Source organism: Eucalyptus grandis, chromosome 2 (genome assembly GCF_016545825.1).
Source record: "Eucalyptus grandis isolate ANBG69807.140 chromosome 2, ASM1654582v1, whole genome shotgun sequence".
Taxonomy (NCBI): domain Eukaryota; kingdom Viridiplantae; phylum Streptophyta; class Magnoliopsida; order Myrtales; family Myrtaceae; genus Eucalyptus; species Eucalyptus grandis.
Window position 1 is genome coordinate 33910280 of NC_052613.1, and position 17139 is coordinate 33927418.

The following is a 17139-nucleotide window of genomic DNA, read 5'->3' on the forward strand; positions in this document are numbered from 1 at the left end:
CACCTCTTTTATACACATATATATATCCAATGCGGCCGATTAAAATTATAAAACTCATTGAGACTAGGAAATTTACTCAAACTAAAAAATCTACTTTGATCGTATTTCCTTTGTGGGTACAAACTCAAGAAATATTTTCTACACCAATGATGGTTGAGTTTATTCATTTCCTTTCTGAGCATATATTAGTTTTGTAAACTTTTGTTGACGTAAGTCTACCTAATGCACAGTTATTTGGATCCAGAGTATGCCTCGAGTGGGAATCTCACTAAGAAATCAGATGTCTTTTCTTTCGGTGTTGTGCTTCTAGAATTGATAACCGGGCGTCGTCCGCTTGACAGAACTCGACCCTTTGATGAGGAAAGCATGGTTGATTGGGTCAGTGGTCTGTCAACAAGATATTTACTTGTGGCCTATCATCGTTAGTGATCTTATCCAATTGGAAAAAGAACCAATTTTTAGGACTTTGAGCATCTATACATCCCCCCTCTTCATGTTACTTATCCTTTCCCTCCATGCTTTCCTCTCTCCACCGTGAACGTCATCATACAATTGACTCTTCTAATAAAATTTTAGGCAAGGCCTTTGCTCACACAAGCCTCAGAAGATGGCAATTTTGATGCCATTATTGATCCAAAGCTGAACAAGGACTACATTACTGAGGAAATAACTCGGATGATTGCTTGTGCTGCTGCTTGCGTTCGTCATTCTGCACGACACCGTCCATCAATGACACAGGTACATTGCCTAGTAGAAAATAGTTTGTTTTAATATGAGAATGGGTGCCTCTTTTTTTCCCCCTTTTTATAGGCACAATACAATGCTCTATCTAGAGGTTTTGCTCCTCCTACAAATGAAGTGTCATCGGTTATCACTTCATTTGAGCCAGAAAAGGGGGGAAACACTATTTTTAGTGTCTTAGTTTGCTACAACTCACTTTTCAACATGACCGGTCAATGCAAATTGTTCTACAAGTGTGGAATTATATATGAGCTTTGTGTAATTAGGTAGTTCGAGCACTGGAAGGAAAGTTTTCTATGTCCGATTTAAGGGCATATAATAGTTGTCAAAGCTCAGATTATGACACCAGCCAAGACGAGGAGGATTCAAAGAAATTTAGGATGATGGCCATGGAAAGTCAAGAGCAAGCTACAAGTGAGTTCAGCGGGCACAATAGCGAGGATGGCTTCAACCATCCACTCAAGCAGCGAGGGTCAACAGACTACCAAGAGATGGACTTGGGGAATATGGCCGAGGAAGGTCGTCACGCTAGTGGAGGCTCTTAATATTAATACAAATCGAGAGGACAGACCCTACTTTCACAGTTCCATGCGCTTTGACATGTGGCCACATGTTAGCAATTATTATTTGTATATAGAAATAGATTAGATTTGGGAAAGGCAGAAAGCACATCAGATTTCGTCATGTCTATGTTGCGGATTTGAGTAGTATAGTTTGAGGTATTCTAATAACAGTCGTTGCTGGTTCGGTAATGTGCAAGATTGAAACCACAAGGAACTCAAAGCAGGCGGGATCTTTCTTGTGATCTTATAGGAATAGTGGGTTGCTGCAATTTTTGGTTGGAAAGTTATGGAGCCATGATCATTCTTCATAATGTTGTAAAGACTTTCGAAATCTTCCAGGTGCGGTCAGCATATATGAATCTGCACATTTGTTTAATTCATGTTAGAAAAACCCCTAATTATTAATAAATGATTTCTCTAAGATAATTTCATTTGTTAGAGATATATTAATAATTCAGTCAATTATTTATATTTCTCAAGATTGCATGTATATTTCCCTTTAATTGTTCATATCTTGATTGAGATATTATTTTAGAATAGTTTAATATAGTCTATAACTAGACTCGTGTATTCCTCATTTATATATACATCGAAATAAACATAAATTCCATAATTCTCTCTTCACTTTATTATTCTTAACTCGATATTAGAGCCACCGTTGTTGAGGATATCATAAGTGCACCAGACGCAATGTGCACCAAGTGCATCTGCGCACCTATTACACACCCGGTGCACCGACTAGCAAAATAAATCCATCTCGATTCTCAATAGTGTTTACTTTATGTGCACAAGTCTCATATAAGGAAGCACTTGATCAATTATATTTCATGACAAATTGTCATGTTTTGATGCTAACAACACCAACTATATCGCCTAGTTGAGCCTTTTTCACGGAAGTGGCTTTCTTTCAATGCCCACCACAGGTTACATTGCTCGGTAACTCTTTTACCAAGCCGGCATTATAAGCCATTTGATGCTACAAGGTCAAATGTGTAGTTACTATTTCGCAAGCCCACACATCCGCCGCTCGTCATTTCATCACGTGGAGTTTTTTATGTAAAATTTCCTCAGGACTCCCTTTTTGTTTTTTGGCCAAAAGATTCATCGTCCAAATCGGATGCAGCATCTTCAACAGGACCGGACAGCGATGAGCTCAAGTGAAGGCCTCATCGATGAAATACCGACAATAAGAGGGTGTAAATGCGGACGCACTGATCGCCCCCGTCGGAAAACACGGACTCATCGGACGGCTGAAAAATCGCTCTGATTGCTGGACACGCCCGTGCGTTAAAACTGCTGTCCGAACGGATTGTCCTTTTGGATATTACTTCGGCCACTAACCCACACAAAAACAAAGGGAAATAAATCAATAAATGAATCAATAAATTAAAGGTTTACGATATAAAAATCAGATTTAAAAAAAAAAAAAAAATTGGTCTGCTCGTGTCCACCTACAAGTCAAATTCCGCTTCGATTGTCCGGTCCGACTCCCCGACCCAAGGAAGGAACGACGTCAAAAAAAAAAAAAAAAATACGAACTTTCTCTGCCTCAAGACTCGCTAGGAAGTTGTCTTCTTTGAGAGCTCCGATCGGCATCAATGGCTTCTCGCCGGCGCATGCTCCTCAAGGTCATCATCCTCGGCGACAGCGGGTAATGCGCGCGCTTCTGCTCCGTTGATTTTGCAGATTTCCGCGTGATCTTTTTGCTGTGATTGACTTCTGCTGGTCTTCTCTCTCTTTTTCTTGATTTCCTTTGTCAGGGTTGGGAAGACTTCTCTGATGAATCAGTATCCTTCTGAAACCCAGATCTCCTTTTTCTTTGGGTTGATTGATTGATCGGGTATTTTTTGACATTGGGGACTGCTGATTGTGCTCCAGGTACGTGAATCGCAAGTTCAGCAATCAGTATAAGGCGACGATCGGAGCTGATTTCTTGACGAAGGAAGTTCAGTTTGAGGACAGGCTGTTCACATTGCAGGTGAGCCCCCCAAGAAACGAGGCCGAATGGTGTTGTTGAGGATTATTGGCATGGTCCCTAGTTTCTTTTCTGTGTAGCTTGTGTAATTTTAAGGATGGATGGATGAATTGACTGCTGTTGTGCTGATCGGATTCTGCGAATTTGGATTCCCCTTCTTTTATTTGAGGGAAGTTGATTAGCTCTTGACACCGTTTGGGCTTTCCTGTTCTGAAAAAAGTTTCCCATGAATACCCTGTTACTGGGTTTTTGTCATATGACTCAAGCTCAAGAACGAAAGACTGCATAAATCTCTGTTTCCCATCTCTTATTTGCAATGCAAGAACTCACCATTATGCTGCTTAGAGACTTTTTTTTTTTTTTTTTTGCGCGAATATGTTCTATCGAGATTGGTTGAGCCAATTCCAACCCAATCAAACTTTAGCCATTTGTTACGAGCTGTTTGGTCAAACAGAAGGTCTGCTGTTTTTGACATGGAATGCTATTCTTGATCTCCCTTCGATTTAGTAGCAGCACAGCAAGCATAAATGCTGCATTCCCTTTGGGATTTGTTACTTTGCTGCAACGGTAGAAGGCATATTTTATTTTATTTTTTGGTAGAAGTAGAAGGCATATTTGAATCTGCATAAATATACAATTTATTACTGGATAAATTTTGTTTTTCTTCTGGATCTGACACGATGAGAATTCAGCTATGCATAGTACAGACCCAATTCTCTAAGTAGTCAAGTCATGGGTAATTGGTTGCTTAGGTTGTTGATTCGACCATTTGTTGATACTCCTCCAAGTTCTCTTTCAAAATGAAGAGAACAGGAGTTGTTGCTTGGTTATTTTCAATGTGTGATACATAAAGGTGATCTGGTTACATGCAAAATAGATTTAGTTGGTCTATTCAGCCAACTTTTATGAGATCTGGTATTGTCCTTGATAGTCACTCTTGGCCACATCTGTTTTATTATATCATCTCTCTGTAGATATTAAATTAGGCAGACATTGGCATCATTGATATTAAATTAGGCAGACATTGGCATCATTTTCATAGGGTATAAGACTCGCACAGAGTCTCGTACTCTTTGAAGAAACAACATTTTTTTTTCTGGAGTCACCTTATAATGCTTACTATGCATCGTTTGTGTTCAACATTTGAATTAGTGTTCACTTCAACGAAGAGAAGGTAAAAATGTTTAATTCCTTAGAGGATGAGAAACTTATTTATATACTTGCAGATATGGGATACAGCTGGCCAAGAAAGGTTTCAAAGTCTTGGTGTGGCTTTTTACAGAGGTGCCGACTGCTGTGTTCTTGTGTATGATGTGAATGTAATGAAATCATTCGACAATCTAAATAACTGGCGGGAGGAGTTTTTGATTCAGGTAACCCTCACTAAAAAGATGATGAATGAATTGTGACTTAGAGCTTACAAGGTTTCGGAAAGAGGGGCCTAAAATTGTTTTGATGACTTGGTGTCCAGGCCGGTCCTTCTGACCCTGAAAACTTCCCATTTGTCGTTTTGGGTAACAAGGTGGATGTCGATAATGGCAATAGTCGTGTGGTGAGTTCTCTTTCCTTAGCCTTTCATCCCTCACCTTTATGTTGAATACATTGCTTATGCTAGTAAGAGACCTGCTCAAGGAAACTTCTTTTCTCATGTGATGTATATTTCTAAACATCTTTCCGCTGTTAAACTGCATGACATGGCATCTTCTTCTTTCTCCACTTCCTGATTCAGGTTTCTGAGAAGAAAGCGAGGGCTTGGTGTGCTTCCAAAGGAAACATTCCTTACTTTGAGACCTCTGCCAAAGAAGGATTTAACGTGGAAGCTGCTTTTGAGTGTATAGCCAAAAATGCTTTGAAGAATGAACCAGAAGAAGAAATGTGAGTCCTTTTTTAAATCGTAACTGCTGATGGTGTTGACTATTGAGAGAGTGTGTGCTTCCCTAATCAGACGAGACCCTCATCGTTGTGATTCATCAGATTGGGAAATAGAGTTATGATGTGCTTAAACTTAGATAACAACAGAAAAATAAACTTCAGTTATGAAACCAATGCAAGACACCGGCTGACCTTGAGCAGTTGTACTTTACTAGTTTGGGGTGCAGTAAATGTTGCTAACCTAGTGCTCTGAACTTGTGTTTGTTGCAGATATCTTCCGGACACCATTGATGTTGCGGGTGGAGCACGGCAGCAGAGGTCCACCGGCTGCGAGTGTTGAAGAGTCCAACAGTACATCAATTCCCTTGGGATGCGTATACGATGCGGCTCAAGGTGTATCAATTCGTGTTACAGATACCATTCTCTTATGTATTGTCAAAAGCAGAGTAAAAAAAAATTCTTCCTAAAGGATTGATGTAGAGAACCGTTGAACTTCCCAGTGTGCATTTGTATCATAAGCCAATCAGGGAGACCTTGTTTGTTTTTTCATCTTTTCACACCTATTTGGTTCCATGATATCTTTGGTCACCCTGAAATTCTTAATATCTTTTCCTATGATGTACTGTCAATCTGAGTCCTGGGACTCATTAATAGTGGTTATATGGTTCTGTCTTTCCTTGATACTGACTCTTTTTCAATCTCTACGGAGGAACCAAACGGGCCGCCTTCTCTCTCTTTGGGCTTGTCTGGGAAATGGATTATAGATTATCTCTCCCGTCTTACTAGAAAACAGCGGTCACTGTAAAAATTCGTGTCCCGTATGATAATCCATGGAATCAAGACACGTTGCTTTAGGAAGCAACGTGTCGAACTTGAAGACGCGATGTGTCCGGGCGTCCTCCCAAATGGGCTTCTCTCAATCCTCAAAACTATATATATTTATAGAGAGAGAGAGAGAGAGAGAGTTGGAGAGGACCCCTTTCTACATCGGCAATTTACACACACCATATCCATATTTTGAACCTTAGAGCCACGAGAGAGGCAGAGGACCTCAAGAAATCGAGAAGAATCGATGGAAGCCACGAAGGAATCGGAGCCGTCGAGGATTCTGGATGCCATCCTCCCTCGGCACCTTGAAGACGATTGCCTGGAAGACCCTGCGCTTCCACCTGAATCCTTCAAGGATGCCTTCGCCAGGGCCGCCGCCACTGTGAAGTCCCGGGCTGCCTCAATCTTCACCCCCAGCCACGGCGAGGACTGCGTGAACGACCCGTGGCCCATCGGCGATGGCCTGACCGACGTCATAACCGGGGAGCCAGGAGGCCACGAGCCCGAACAGCCATGCACAACGGAGAAAGGGAGCGGCGGAGGAATAGGAGAGGTCGGCGAGGACGTGGTGGTCCCTGGCGTGAGCGGCGAGGGAGACAAGGTGGTGGTGGGCAAAGGAGCGGAGGAGGACGACAGAGGAGCTTGTGTGGATGGCCTCCAGGGGCTGGATACCGGAGAGAGAGGCGAGAATGGCGGTGGCGGCAGTGGAGATGGCGATGGGGAAGGCGGTGGTGATGAGGTGCCGACGCTAGTCGAAGGCGTTGCGTGATGAAACTCTATCCTTGAAGTTTGTATTGATACAAGATTAAATCTAGATGAACAAGCCTTTTGTATCTTCAGCACGCGTGTACATGCACGATTTAGACTCTTAATAAATTGTAAATTTTTCATCTTTCTTGCATACGAATAGAAAAGATCTCAAATTTCGGCAAGAATCAACATCGATGGCCTTCCGAATCTCATAAGAATCATACAATTTCATGCTAAAAACAATCTCGAAAGCTCTCATCTTTTTTATTCGAACCTCAAGTAACTAGGGAAAAAAAAAAGAGATCTTTAACCAGTCAAAAAGAGATCTTTAACCAGTCAACGATTCCGATCCTCCGATGAATCATATCACCGGAGTCAGCAGCGGCTTTCCGGCGAAGTGCGCCTCCAGGTTCGCCACGACGAGGTCCGCCATCGCCGTGGACGTCTCCACGGTGTCGCTCCCCACGTGGGGCAGGAGGACCACGTTGTCCATCGGGAACAATTCCTCCGCCGCCTCGGGCTCGTTCTCGTACACGTCGAGCCCGGCCCCGCCGAGCCGGCCCTCCAGCAGGGCCGCGACGAGCTCGGGCTCGTCCACGTGCGCGCCCCGCCCGACGTTGATCAGGACCCCCTCGGGGCCCAGCGCGTCCAGGACTTCCCGGCCGACGATGCGGCGGGTCTCCTCCGTCAGCGCGCACGCCACGACGAGGATCCGGCAGTGGCGGGCCAGCTCCGCGGCGGTCGGGTAGTACTTGTAGCTCACGTGCGGCTTCTCCGACCGGGAGCAGTAGCTGATCGGACAGCCGAACGCTTCGGCTCGTTTCGCGATGGCGGAACCGATCCTGCCCAGCCCGACGATGCCGACCGACTTGCCGCTGAACTGAAACCGAAGGTCAGAGTCAAAGCCGAGGCGAAAAGCTTCAAATTTCGGACAGGGCATTCGACGGAAGCGACTGATGATGAATCTACGGAGACAACCCAGATCGAAAAATCAAACCTTGGCAGTCAATCCGAAATCTCCGCTCTTCCACTTCCCGCTCCTGACGAACGCGTCGCACCCGCAGACCTTCCGCAGCACGCCCAGCATCAGGGCGATGGCAATGTCGGCCACGTCGTCGGTCAACACGTCGGGAGTGTTCGTGACCCGGATCCCCTTCTCCCCGCACCTGCCCAGATCGATCTTGTCCAGCCCCACGCTGAAGGTCGCCACGATCTCCAGCCCCGGCAGCGCGTCGATGAGCTCCGCGTCGGCGCCCACCTTGGTGTCCCCGACGACCGCCCGGATCGAGCCCGCGTGGGCCTCCAAGAACCGGCGCCGCGAAGGGAAATCCCAGAGCCGGTGAAGGTGGAACCTTTGCTCGAGTTCTTGCTCGAGGTATGGGAACATGGGGCATGTCATCAAGACGCCGATCCCCTCCATTTGCAAGAAATCTTTGCTTTGGGAATTCTTGGGAGGACGGACATGCATATCGAACTCCTCTCCTCCGCTCTTTCTTGTAGTCCTTTCACTTCTCCCTTCCTGTAATTTTTCTCCATTTTTTTTATTCTTTCTCGAGTCGATTCATTTGTCCCTTCGCCTACCCCTTTGGCTCACATTCTTTTACATTTCAAGCTTGATAGTATTCGTACAACCTGCCCATTATATTCACGATGATAAACTTCCATTGATTACCGTATGGTTAGATAAGTCTGGCGTGCCCGGACCGTGCAGGACCGGATCGCTCGGGCCTAATTTTTCTTATCAATTATATCCTATCTTCAGAGAATGACGGGATGCTATATGAATTCCGAGTTTGCATTTCTTCAAGCGCGTTTTTATCGTTGATCATGTGATCTTCGTGGCGGTGATTCACATAATTAATGGTGGAGATGATGTTTGGTTAACGTGCTTCTATATCAATGCGATAATAGAGAGGGAGAGACAGAGAGAGATAGATTGTTTTTGGGTGGTTGAGCATGCATATCTCTCTCGGCTTTTGTTTTCTCAAAATAAGGCTGGACAACATAGAACAAGAACACAACAGTGAACAACTAAACATGCACCCCACGTTCACAACAGCAAGATCCTCCAGAATTAGAAATCACCCAAAATTCCCACCGAAAAGAGAGAGAGAGAGAGAAAACAAACAACATCAACTCACTGGATTCTATTGACATTCTCTCTCTCTCTCTCTGTCACACTTTGGAGTTGGCTTCTTCCCTTTTTTTCCTCTCTCGCTCTCGTTGCCCAGCAGCTAACTCAAACCAGACATATCAATCATGTCTCTCCCTCCTCCTTGCTGAAGTTTTGACGATATTGGGTCGGGGTCGGTTCTATTCGGTACCCGATTACATATGCTCTTTCGCCTGTGTTGCCGGCTCATTGGATCGGTATCCTCTGTTGGTGACCAATGATGGTGCGGGCCCTGGAACAAGAGCAGGAGGACTACAAGTCTAGGCTCTTCCATTTCCAGGGTATGCATGACAACTCGGGGCGTCATGTCAAAAGCTTGAGTGTCGACCAGAGCATGTCAAATGGAGAGCTCTCGGGCAATGACGGGATAATGTCGAGAAGCTATGGAGCGAAGCCTCAAAATGAGAACCTGATGGAGCAACAACAGATTGGTTGGTCGCTCCATAAATCGACCGCCAAGGCACCAAAATCGCGCCTAGCCCGTGAAGAAGCTAAAGATAAGCAACCTTCAGGCAAGTCATGTTGAATGTTCGTCGATAGGACTGGTGAAAGCTCTGTGATAAGATGCAAGCGGTTGTAATGGTTAGGTGACCAATCTTTAAATCGCAATTGATTATTGTGATTCCTTTCCTCGGTTTTATTTCAGACACGGAATTGATGAAAGAAAGGTTCGCGAAGCTGCTTTTGGGTGAGGATATGTCTGGTGGAGGAAAAGGCGTTTCCTCGGCCTTGGCCTTATCGAATGCCATCACAAATCTGGCCGGTACGTTCATCTTTCTAATTGATTCGCTTTTCCATCAGATGGTCAAGAGTAAAATTTAAAGAACCAGCGAGACAAGATGATCTCGAACAGCCGAGAGATGGATCTAATGTAGTCGGTCTAGACTACCACGAATCTTCTCTAGTTTTCGTCCTAAATCACGCATGCCGTGACTTCTTTTGCAACAAGTTATGTGAAGATTGTGTATTTGCCTAATCTGATCGTTATAAGCACAATGCAGCTTCTGCATTTGGCGAGCAGAAACGGCTAGAGCCCATGGCCCCGGAAACAAGAGCGAGGTGGAAAAAGGAAATCGACTGGCTCTTATCTGTGACAGATCACATTGTTGAATTCGTTCCTTCTCAACAGAAAACCAACGGGGTGAACATGGAGGTAAAAATGAAAATTCCTTTCCCCTTGGAAAATTCCTGGTCTCTCTGTCGCATTTCTTGGTATATTTATCTCTTGGTCAATTTAATAGATTATGACAACGAAGCAACGCACCGATCTCCACATGAACATCCCTGCTTTGCGAAAGCTAGATGCCATGCTCATCGTGAGTATCTGTAACATTTTACCTTTCCTATTAATTATGCCTATCAAGTGATTATCAGTCAGACTTGCAACGTGAATTTCTACTCCATCAGGATTGTTTGGACAACTTCAAAGACCAAAGTGAATTTTACTATGTAAACAAGGATGACAAGGACTCAGGGAAAGGAGGTTCGAAGAGAAAAGATGACAAGTGGTGGTTGCCCACAGTAAAAGTGCCGCCTAACGGTCTCTCGGAAATGTCAAGGAAATGGCTCCAGTTCCAAAAAGATTCTGTCAACCAAGTCCTGAAAGCAGCTATGGCGATAAATGCGCAAGTCTTATCAGAAATGGAGATACCCGAAAATTACATTGAATCTCTACCTAAGGTAATGAAGGACGAGTCCAGCGAAAGCATAGCTTGAAAGTCGTCTCTCTCTCTCTCTCTCCTTCTCTTTTTAAACAGCTTCCGATTCTTGACCTGCAATTTTCCTCTGGTCGTTAGAATGGAAGAGCAAGCCTTGGAGACTCCCTCTACAAGAACATAACAGACGAATACTTCGATCCCGATCAATTCCTCTGTGCGGTGGACATGTCATCTGAACACAAAATCCTAGACCTCAAGAACAAGATTGAGGCCTCGATTGTAATATGGAAGAGGAAGATGAACAATAAGGACAGTAAATCATCTTGGGGATCGGCTGTGAGCATGGAGAAGAGGGAGCTTTTTGAAGAGAGAGCGGAGACAATTTTGCTCCTCCTTAAGCAACGGTTTCCAGGAATTTCTCAATCATCATTGGACATTAGCAAAATTCAATACAACCGGGTAAGTGATCGTCCACCTTAACCATTAATTCTCCTGTCCTCTTGAAACACTCCACGAGCTTACACATTAGGAAGTCTTTAAGTATCAACGCAAATCAGACTTAGCAAGGCCTCTGCTTGCCATTTGCATGGTTACTTATCCTTTCGCTTGCTGTTTTCTGTATGTTGCGTATAGTTGTGAGAGCGAAATAAGGCATTAGAAATATCGACTGTTTTGAAACTAATCTGTAACCACATTGCTCTGTAGGATGTTGGACAGGCTATCCTAGAGAGCTACTCAAGGATACTAGAAAGCCTGGCCTTCACAGTGTTGTCCAGAATCGAAGATGTCCTCCATGCCGATTATGTCGTGCAGAATCCATCGCAAGCATCACAAAAAAGAAACCCTCTAATAGATTGTCCATCACTGACAGGGACACAGAAGTTCAACGCTCGAGAGGAGATAGAGAAGCTAAATTTATCAGAAGCACCTGGTTCGATGACATTATCGGACTTCATGGGGTGGAACATGGATCAACAAGAACCCGAGGAAAAGAAAGACAGAGCTGCTGAGGATTTGCTTAAAGACAGTGACGGGAAGCACATGGATAAGCTCACCAATTTAACCACCACCACCAAGAGGGTTTCATATCTCGAGAACTTGGGCGGTGTAAGAAGCCCCACATCACGCCATTAGTGCTAGTTTCGTAGAGGAGGAAAGGTTAGGAAGGATGGTAAGCAAAAGAGAAGATTTATGGGAGGAAAATTCAAAGCTTCAAGGAACAGAGATCTCAATCGAAGATACAAGGACATGCATGAAGGCCCTCATGCATTGTATTTGGCTAATGCTACTCTTTTCCTTCTGTAATCTAGGAGGAGTAAGAGGATGAAGAAAGCTAATAAACCGAGCGTCTTGTAAATGCTAACTTCAGTGCAAGCAGAGCTTTGGTGCTGCCAATCTTTCCTTATCATTTGTTTATTGCCTTCATAAGGATTTGCATAGGTCAAAATCGTCTCTGTGATCACAATGAGCAAGGATCTATAAATAGATTGCTGAACTGCCTGAAAGAACATGCTGAACATGTTTTTCATGAGAGCTACGGTGCAATTATTCTGAAGGTCACACTTATACCCTAAATATTTCACTAGTAAACACCTACTAAGGCTTTCAGAATGAAGTGAAAACCAAAAAAGAAAGTCTGATCTCAATCACGCAATTACCATAAAAGGTCAACAAATCAAAGCTTATGCATTAGCCTAAGTTCAAGCACCATAGCCAGATAAACTAAGGTGGAAGAGAAACCTCGGATTGATTTCAATGTAGTTACGACTTTCTCAATGTACTTACAACTTTCAAAGCCAGATAATGACATATTTACTAAAGATTGTTCCAGAGATTATTTCTGAGCTGAATTAGATCTTGCCACGAGGACCCAACTTCGGTGGAAGTTGAGGACCCTTCTTGATCGGCAGAATGTCACCAGAAGCCGTGGCACTGAAATAAGCAAGAGTTGAGCCCCCTCCCAATATCAAGAACTTGAGCAAGAACCCTCTCTTCGTGAATGGAGCAACGGCTGTCTCAAAGAATTTGCTCTGCAATATCATGTTTCCACAGTTAATACACACCACTCTCTATTCATGCAAAGAGGCTAATTAATCACAAATTGATTAAAAGGTCAAATTACCCATGACACAGGAAAATGTATTACTTAAACCGATGCTAAAAAATATTCGCTTGCATATCTTGATCAGGTTCCTTAATATACGTGGTAAGTTTGGGACAACTTTCATCCACTTCTATCCCGGTTACTTCGGGTACTGAGATTCTTATGATAAACTCGCTTTCTTCCTAAGCATGTCACTACTCATCGACACTTTTAAATGTTAAGAGCACATTAAGAGCAGAAAACATTCCTCTTTTAGATCTCATCCTTGAACTAATGCATGACTTGGTCAAGAAACACAGAAGCAGTACAGACCTGAAGGGAGTTGTACGGTGAAGGTGCGTCAGATCCGTACAAGTCCCATTGCCCAGTGGTGTTACCCAAATCTTCCAAATCAAAGTAGACACTCTTGTCCCCATATTTCGCCACCACAGCACCACTCCTACTAGATCAAAGACCCTCAGTTATCAGCAATTACAGTTCAATCGTCTCCTTTAAATACCGCAGCTCATGACTAAAACTGAAACGTGAGAAAGCAGGATGACCCAAGTGCTCATGAATAATGAATAACCTATTATCTGATGCACTCATTACGGTCATTAATAAGGATCCTCATCCATGTCATGCGCTATTTGACTTAACTTATACACACCTTAAGGTTTTGGGTCTCAAGCTCTGGGCGGTGGGCTTGAGGTGGAGCTTTTTCCCGGCGAGCGAGCTTCCGGCGAGGCCCTTGATGGCGGCCGGGGGTGCGGCGGCAACGGCTGCTAGAGATGCCATTCTGTCAAGTTGGTCCTTGGCTCCTAACTAGCACAACTGACTTTACCGTTTGGGTTGCCTCCAGAGAGCTAAGCAGTCTTTTACAAGGTTTTCGAGAGGGACACGTGGCCAAATGGGTTTCCTCGAGCAGAAATTTGGAGTCCCATTGATGAGGTGACACGTGCGTCTAAGTAGGATAGGCCTATCCTTTCACGAAATCTAGTGAAAACCAGTAAAAAGCAATGAAATCTTTCAGTAGCAAACCCCTCGTAACGCTTTCATAACTGAAGCTGAGCCACCACGGCGAGACTTCAGCATGGTCGCACCATCTTATTCACACCAACCGTTTTGAATGCGTATCAACATGTAATCTCTCGTACTATATTATGTGAAATTTATAGATTGCATTATGATTTTCATATTTGCAAGTTACCCTCGGAACAATAGCGATGAATGTGGAGCCTATGAACTTGAAAATGTGTATAAAAGGTCTAAAAGTGTCTTGTGTCAAATGAATTCACATTGTCCATAGTATGCATGAGGGGCCATGTAAAACGTTGTGCGGCAAGTACATCCCTTAGAGGATCAGGTAAAATGGTGAGCTTAAGCTTGTAATTTTTATAAAACTATCATTGTTCAATGGATGAACACGGCTAGGAAATTTGAAATTAAGATGGTGGTATAACTCATGTGACTTAAACAAGAAAATTATTTGAGAGGGGAAAGTCAGATGCAAATTTGATAATTTACAAAAAGATGGCATCTGGACATGAAGCATTTTGCGATTAGTCAAAAAAGAAATAAGTATTGCCCAAGCTCACAATATTATAAGGCAGTTCTTCCTAGTACATGTCCATCACACACCTCTTTCCTCTTTTGGGGCGAGTGCAATATAATCAGAAAATTTCTGTGGTGCCGATAACTCTCTCTCTCTCTCTCTCTCTCTCTCTCTAAAGTGGCATCCGAAAAAGCCAGAAACTTTGTGTCTAATTCTCGATCATTTGCCTCTCCATATTGTGAACTCCACGAGAGAGAATATTCTTCTAGTTCTTTCTCGTGTTTGGAGTTGCAAATGGCTTCCATTCTAGCGAACTTGCCGGCAACACCACTCGTCCACCATAAGCCACAGCCCCTTTTGACAACCGTCGGAATATTCTCAGTTTCCACATCTAAAGGTACGAGATTTCTTTTCAGTCTGGTATTTGTTCTAGGCCTATCAAGAATTCTCATTGCCTGTAGTGCTATCCTCGGGGATTACTAGATTGTAAAGTTCCGAACTTGGAGTCTTTTCTCACTATTTGAGTGTCACAACTTGCGAGGAAAGAAGGTTAAATGCAAAAACTTGAGTTCTTTTTTAATTGAAAGGTTTGCGGATGGGAATGGAGTCCAAATGGGTAGTAAAAACTGTAGCTCGTATGAGAGCATGCCGTTCTTGCCTATTTTAGCAAAAGCCTACCCATTTTGGCTGCTAAGTATATGGAGTAAGACTACTAGCTATAAGTGGAAAAGAGGTTCATGATGGAATTGCAAGCGTGCTGCAACTCCCAGTTAAAACTGGGCGTAGGCTCTTTTCTTGTGGTGGTAGATACAATCAGTGATGCCCGTACTTAACGTAGGATTTTATTTTTTTATATTTTTGTGTTTTTCTGTAGAAAGAGGAAGTCGCCTAGCTGTTGTAGTGAAGGCTACGGGCGAAAGCTCCGATTCTTCCACCTCCCTAAGCATTGTCAAATCTGTGCAAAATATTGTGAGTTACTCCTCCCCCTTTTGTTTTGTACAGTGGAGATTGTTTAAGCCAAATTATGGGTACCCTGTACAAAGATGCATTTTCATGTAGCTTTCTACTGGTTTTACAGGTATGTCAATAGTTAGAAATGTTTTTGCAATCTTTATATGAGGAAATAAAGGGTTTTCTCGGAAAAATAAACTGCATCTCTAAGGTGTTATTTGCCTGTCTTTGAAAATTTTGTCCAACTTATTAATTTCATCGGCATTTTCTGTTTGGGGTCTTAGTTGGTACCTGGTTCTATCACTGTTTCTTCTGGTAGATTCTTTTAGTTGGCACCTGGAATTTCTAACATTCCACTTAGGCATTTCCAAGGCCATTGGACAAAATGTGATATTTTCCCTGATTTGATTTTAATTTGTCTGGACAGTGGGATAAATCTGAGGATCGGGTGGCTATTATTGGCTTGGGGTTTGCAGGTGTAGTGGCTCTCTGGGCGTCTGCAAATCTTATAACGGTACTCCACACTGCTTTGGTTATTTTACGCAACAGTGGAGTCTTGGCATGAGAATTGAGATGTTTAACAAGACTTTGGCACCTACCCAATTGATGTCATTCTCTCTGGTTGAAAAACTAAATAAAAAAACAAAGGGTCATTGTCCTGGCTTTGGTGTAATTTAGACAGTGTCGTCTGTTAACATCGCAATTACTATTTATTGTTAGCCCATGGAAGGAAATGCAGAGTTTGAAAATCCCCAAAAGAGGACTTCCTCTTTGTTTTTCCGGAGGGGCATCTCAGTTTCAAATATGCTGTGGATGCGATTAATTTGGAAAGCTAATTGAACTGGAATTCCTAATAATGTTCTCATGTTTATCCACAAAAGATTCTTTAAAAAAATTTACATTTCCTAATGGATTATACTCAGATTCATGCATATGCTATACTCTTCATTGGCTTATCAGAAACTCTACTCTTCATTCTTGACTTGATATACGTGCACTCTGCAGGCCATTGACAAGTTGCCCCTTATACCAAGTGCTCTGGAATTCATTGGGATACTGTTTTCTGCGGTGAGATTTGGAATATATATTGTCATTGGATGTTGCCATTTGATGATCAAACGAAAATTTCAAAAGTTTCAATTATTACTTCATTCCAAATATGTTGTCAACTTCAAAATTTTCCTTTGCTTTTCCTTGCTGCCTTGGCAACCGTGGGAAGTAACACATCTAGTCGATGGTTTATCATTATGGTCAAGTTCTTTCTTCTGTCTATGTTCTTACTAAAACTTCTTCTCTATTTGTTTCAGTGGTTTACATATCGCTATCTCTTATTCAAACCTGATCGGTAAGCCCATTTCCAGCTAATGCTATCTGTTTTCTTGTCATTCAATACCAAGATTTGCCTTCCCATTTTCCATTTTTTCTTGATATGTCAATAAATCTGAAGGAAAACGTATCATGAAACGGGTGACTTCTTACTTTTCAATTTGATTGCTATATTTTTAACAGGGAAGAGCTTTTCCAAAGCGTCAAGAAGTCCATCTCAGATATCTTGGGACAGTAAACTGTAACATATGTGCTGGACAGTGATCGAAAGGTCTCAGAAGTAGAAACTTTCTTTGGCTGTATCCTTGTCTCACCAGTTACACAAGCCTTACAAGCTGTCATTTGGTTGTAGAAGTTGATGGTGATAAAGTATCAATTTCAGGTGGAGCATGAAAACTACATAGTTTCCTGAGGAATTTTGTTCCTTTGGAAGCCTGTACCGGTATTCTGCTCACGGTTTTCTCAATAATCTCTCTCAGATCATTTAATCTTTCATTTAGTTTGAGCTGGTTGTACTTGTCTGTAAATGAGATCTGGGCACAAATGCAGTATCATTTCGTCTGTGATCAAGTTTTAAACAAAGCTGAAGCATGCAGTTGTGATTTTGCTGAGAAAAATGCTAAAATCAGAGTTTTGTCCAATGCCTATGGAGAGATGAGATGTT

General features: G+C 42.9%; 7 protein-coding genes across 10 annotated transcripts; 5 read left to right on the top strand and 2 right to left on the bottom strand.

Annotated features, from left to right (window-relative positions):
- LOC104424169 (proline-rich receptor-like protein kinase PERK15) lies at positions 1-1730 on the top strand. Its single transcript, XM_018863902.2, has 3 exons — positions 1-378; positions 577-738; positions 1008-1730. The coding sequence occupies exons 1-3, from the start codon at positions 223-225 to the stop codon at positions 1284-1286; spliced, it is 597 nt and encodes a 198-aa protein (XP_018719447.2). The 5' UTR covers positions 1-222; the 3' UTR covers positions 1287-1730.
- Positions 1731-2782: 1052 nt separating this feature from the next.
- Positions 2783-5780, top strand: LOC104423099 (ras-related protein Rab7). Its single transcript, XM_010035566.2, has 7 exons — positions 2783-2955; positions 3065-3091; positions 3183-3282; positions 4506-4652; positions 4751-4831; positions 5009-5154; positions 5422-5780. Exons 1-7 carry the CDS (start codon positions 2903-2905, stop codon positions 5489-5491), a joined length of 624 nt encoding a protein of 207 aa, XP_010033868.1. The 5' UTR covers positions 2783-2902; the 3' UTR covers positions 5492-5780.
- A 443-nt stretch (positions 5781-6223) lies between these two features.
- LOC104424168 lies at positions 6224-6748 on the top strand. The gene has a single exon (XM_010036536.2). It carries the CDS (start codon positions 6224-6226, stop codon positions 6746-6748), a length of 525 nt encoding a protein of 174 aa, XP_010034838.2.
- Positions 6749-6902: 154 nt separating this feature from the next.
- Positions 6903-8309, bottom strand: LOC104423098 (glyoxylate/hydroxypyruvate/pyruvate reductase 2KGR). Of its 2 annotated transcripts, none has more exons than XM_010035564.3 (2): positions 7727-8309; positions 6903-7604 (listed from the first exon to the last, which is right to left on the bottom strand). In XM_010035564.3, exons 1-2 carry the CDS (start codon positions 8195-8197, stop codon positions 7044-7046), a joined length of 1032 nt encoding a protein of 343 aa, XP_010033866.2. In that variant the 5' UTR covers positions 8198-8309; the 3' UTR covers positions 6903-7043. The 2 variants fall into 2 exon arrangements, with proteins under 2 accessions (XP_010033866.2, XP_010033867.2); XM_010035565.3 differs by having other exon boundaries at positions 6903-7609; positions 7727-8305.
- Positions 8310-8692: 383 nt separating this feature from the next.
- Positions 8693-11973, top strand: LOC104423097 (rop guanine nucleotide exchange factor 12). Its single transcript, XM_018864556.2, has 8 exons — positions 8693-9333; positions 9382-9414; positions 9549-9665; positions 9904-10055; positions 10144-10218; positions 10310-10582; positions 10699-11019; positions 11266-11973. The coding sequence occupies exons 1-8, from the start codon at positions 9120-9122 to the stop codon at positions 11692-11694; spliced, it is 1614 nt and encodes a 537-aa protein (XP_018720101.1). The 5' UTR covers positions 8693-9119; the 3' UTR covers positions 11695-11973.
- Positions 11974-12197: 224 nt separating this feature from the next.
- Positions 12198-13512, bottom strand: LOC104423096 (photosystem I reaction center subunit VI-1, chloroplastic). 2 transcript variants are annotated; one of them, XM_010035561.3, is made up of 3 exons: positions 13314-13512; positions 12977-13103; positions 12198-12590 (listed from the first exon to the last, which is right to left on the bottom strand). In XM_010035561.3, the coding sequence occupies exons 1-3, from the start codon at positions 13439-13441 to the stop codon at positions 12411-12413; spliced, it is 435 nt and encodes a 144-aa protein (XP_010033863.1). In that variant the 5' UTR covers positions 13442-13512; the 3' UTR covers positions 12198-12410. The 2 variants fall into 2 exon arrangements, with proteins under 2 accessions (XP_010033863.1, XP_010033862.1); XM_010035560.3 differs by having other exon boundaries at positions 12977-13106.
- Positions 13513-14293: 781 nt separating this feature from the next.
- Positions 14294-17116, top strand: LOC104423094 (protein CURVATURE THYLAKOID 1C, chloroplastic). Of its 2 annotated transcripts, XM_039307611.1 has the most exons (7): positions 14294-14595; positions 15073-15167; positions 15577-15663; positions 16155-16217; positions 16457-16494; positions 16659-16746; positions 16828-17041. In XM_039307611.1, the coding sequence occupies exons 1-6, from the start codon at positions 14493-14495 to the stop codon at positions 16711-16713; spliced, it is 441 nt and encodes a 146-aa protein (XP_039163545.1). In that variant the 5' UTR covers positions 14294-14492; the 3' UTR covers positions 16714-16746; positions 16828-17041. The 2 variants fall into 2 exon arrangements, with proteins under 2 accessions (XP_039163545.1, XP_010033861.2); XM_010035559.3 differs by having other exon boundaries at positions 14296-14595; positions 16659-17116.
- Positions 17117-17139: the final 23 nt, after the last annotated feature.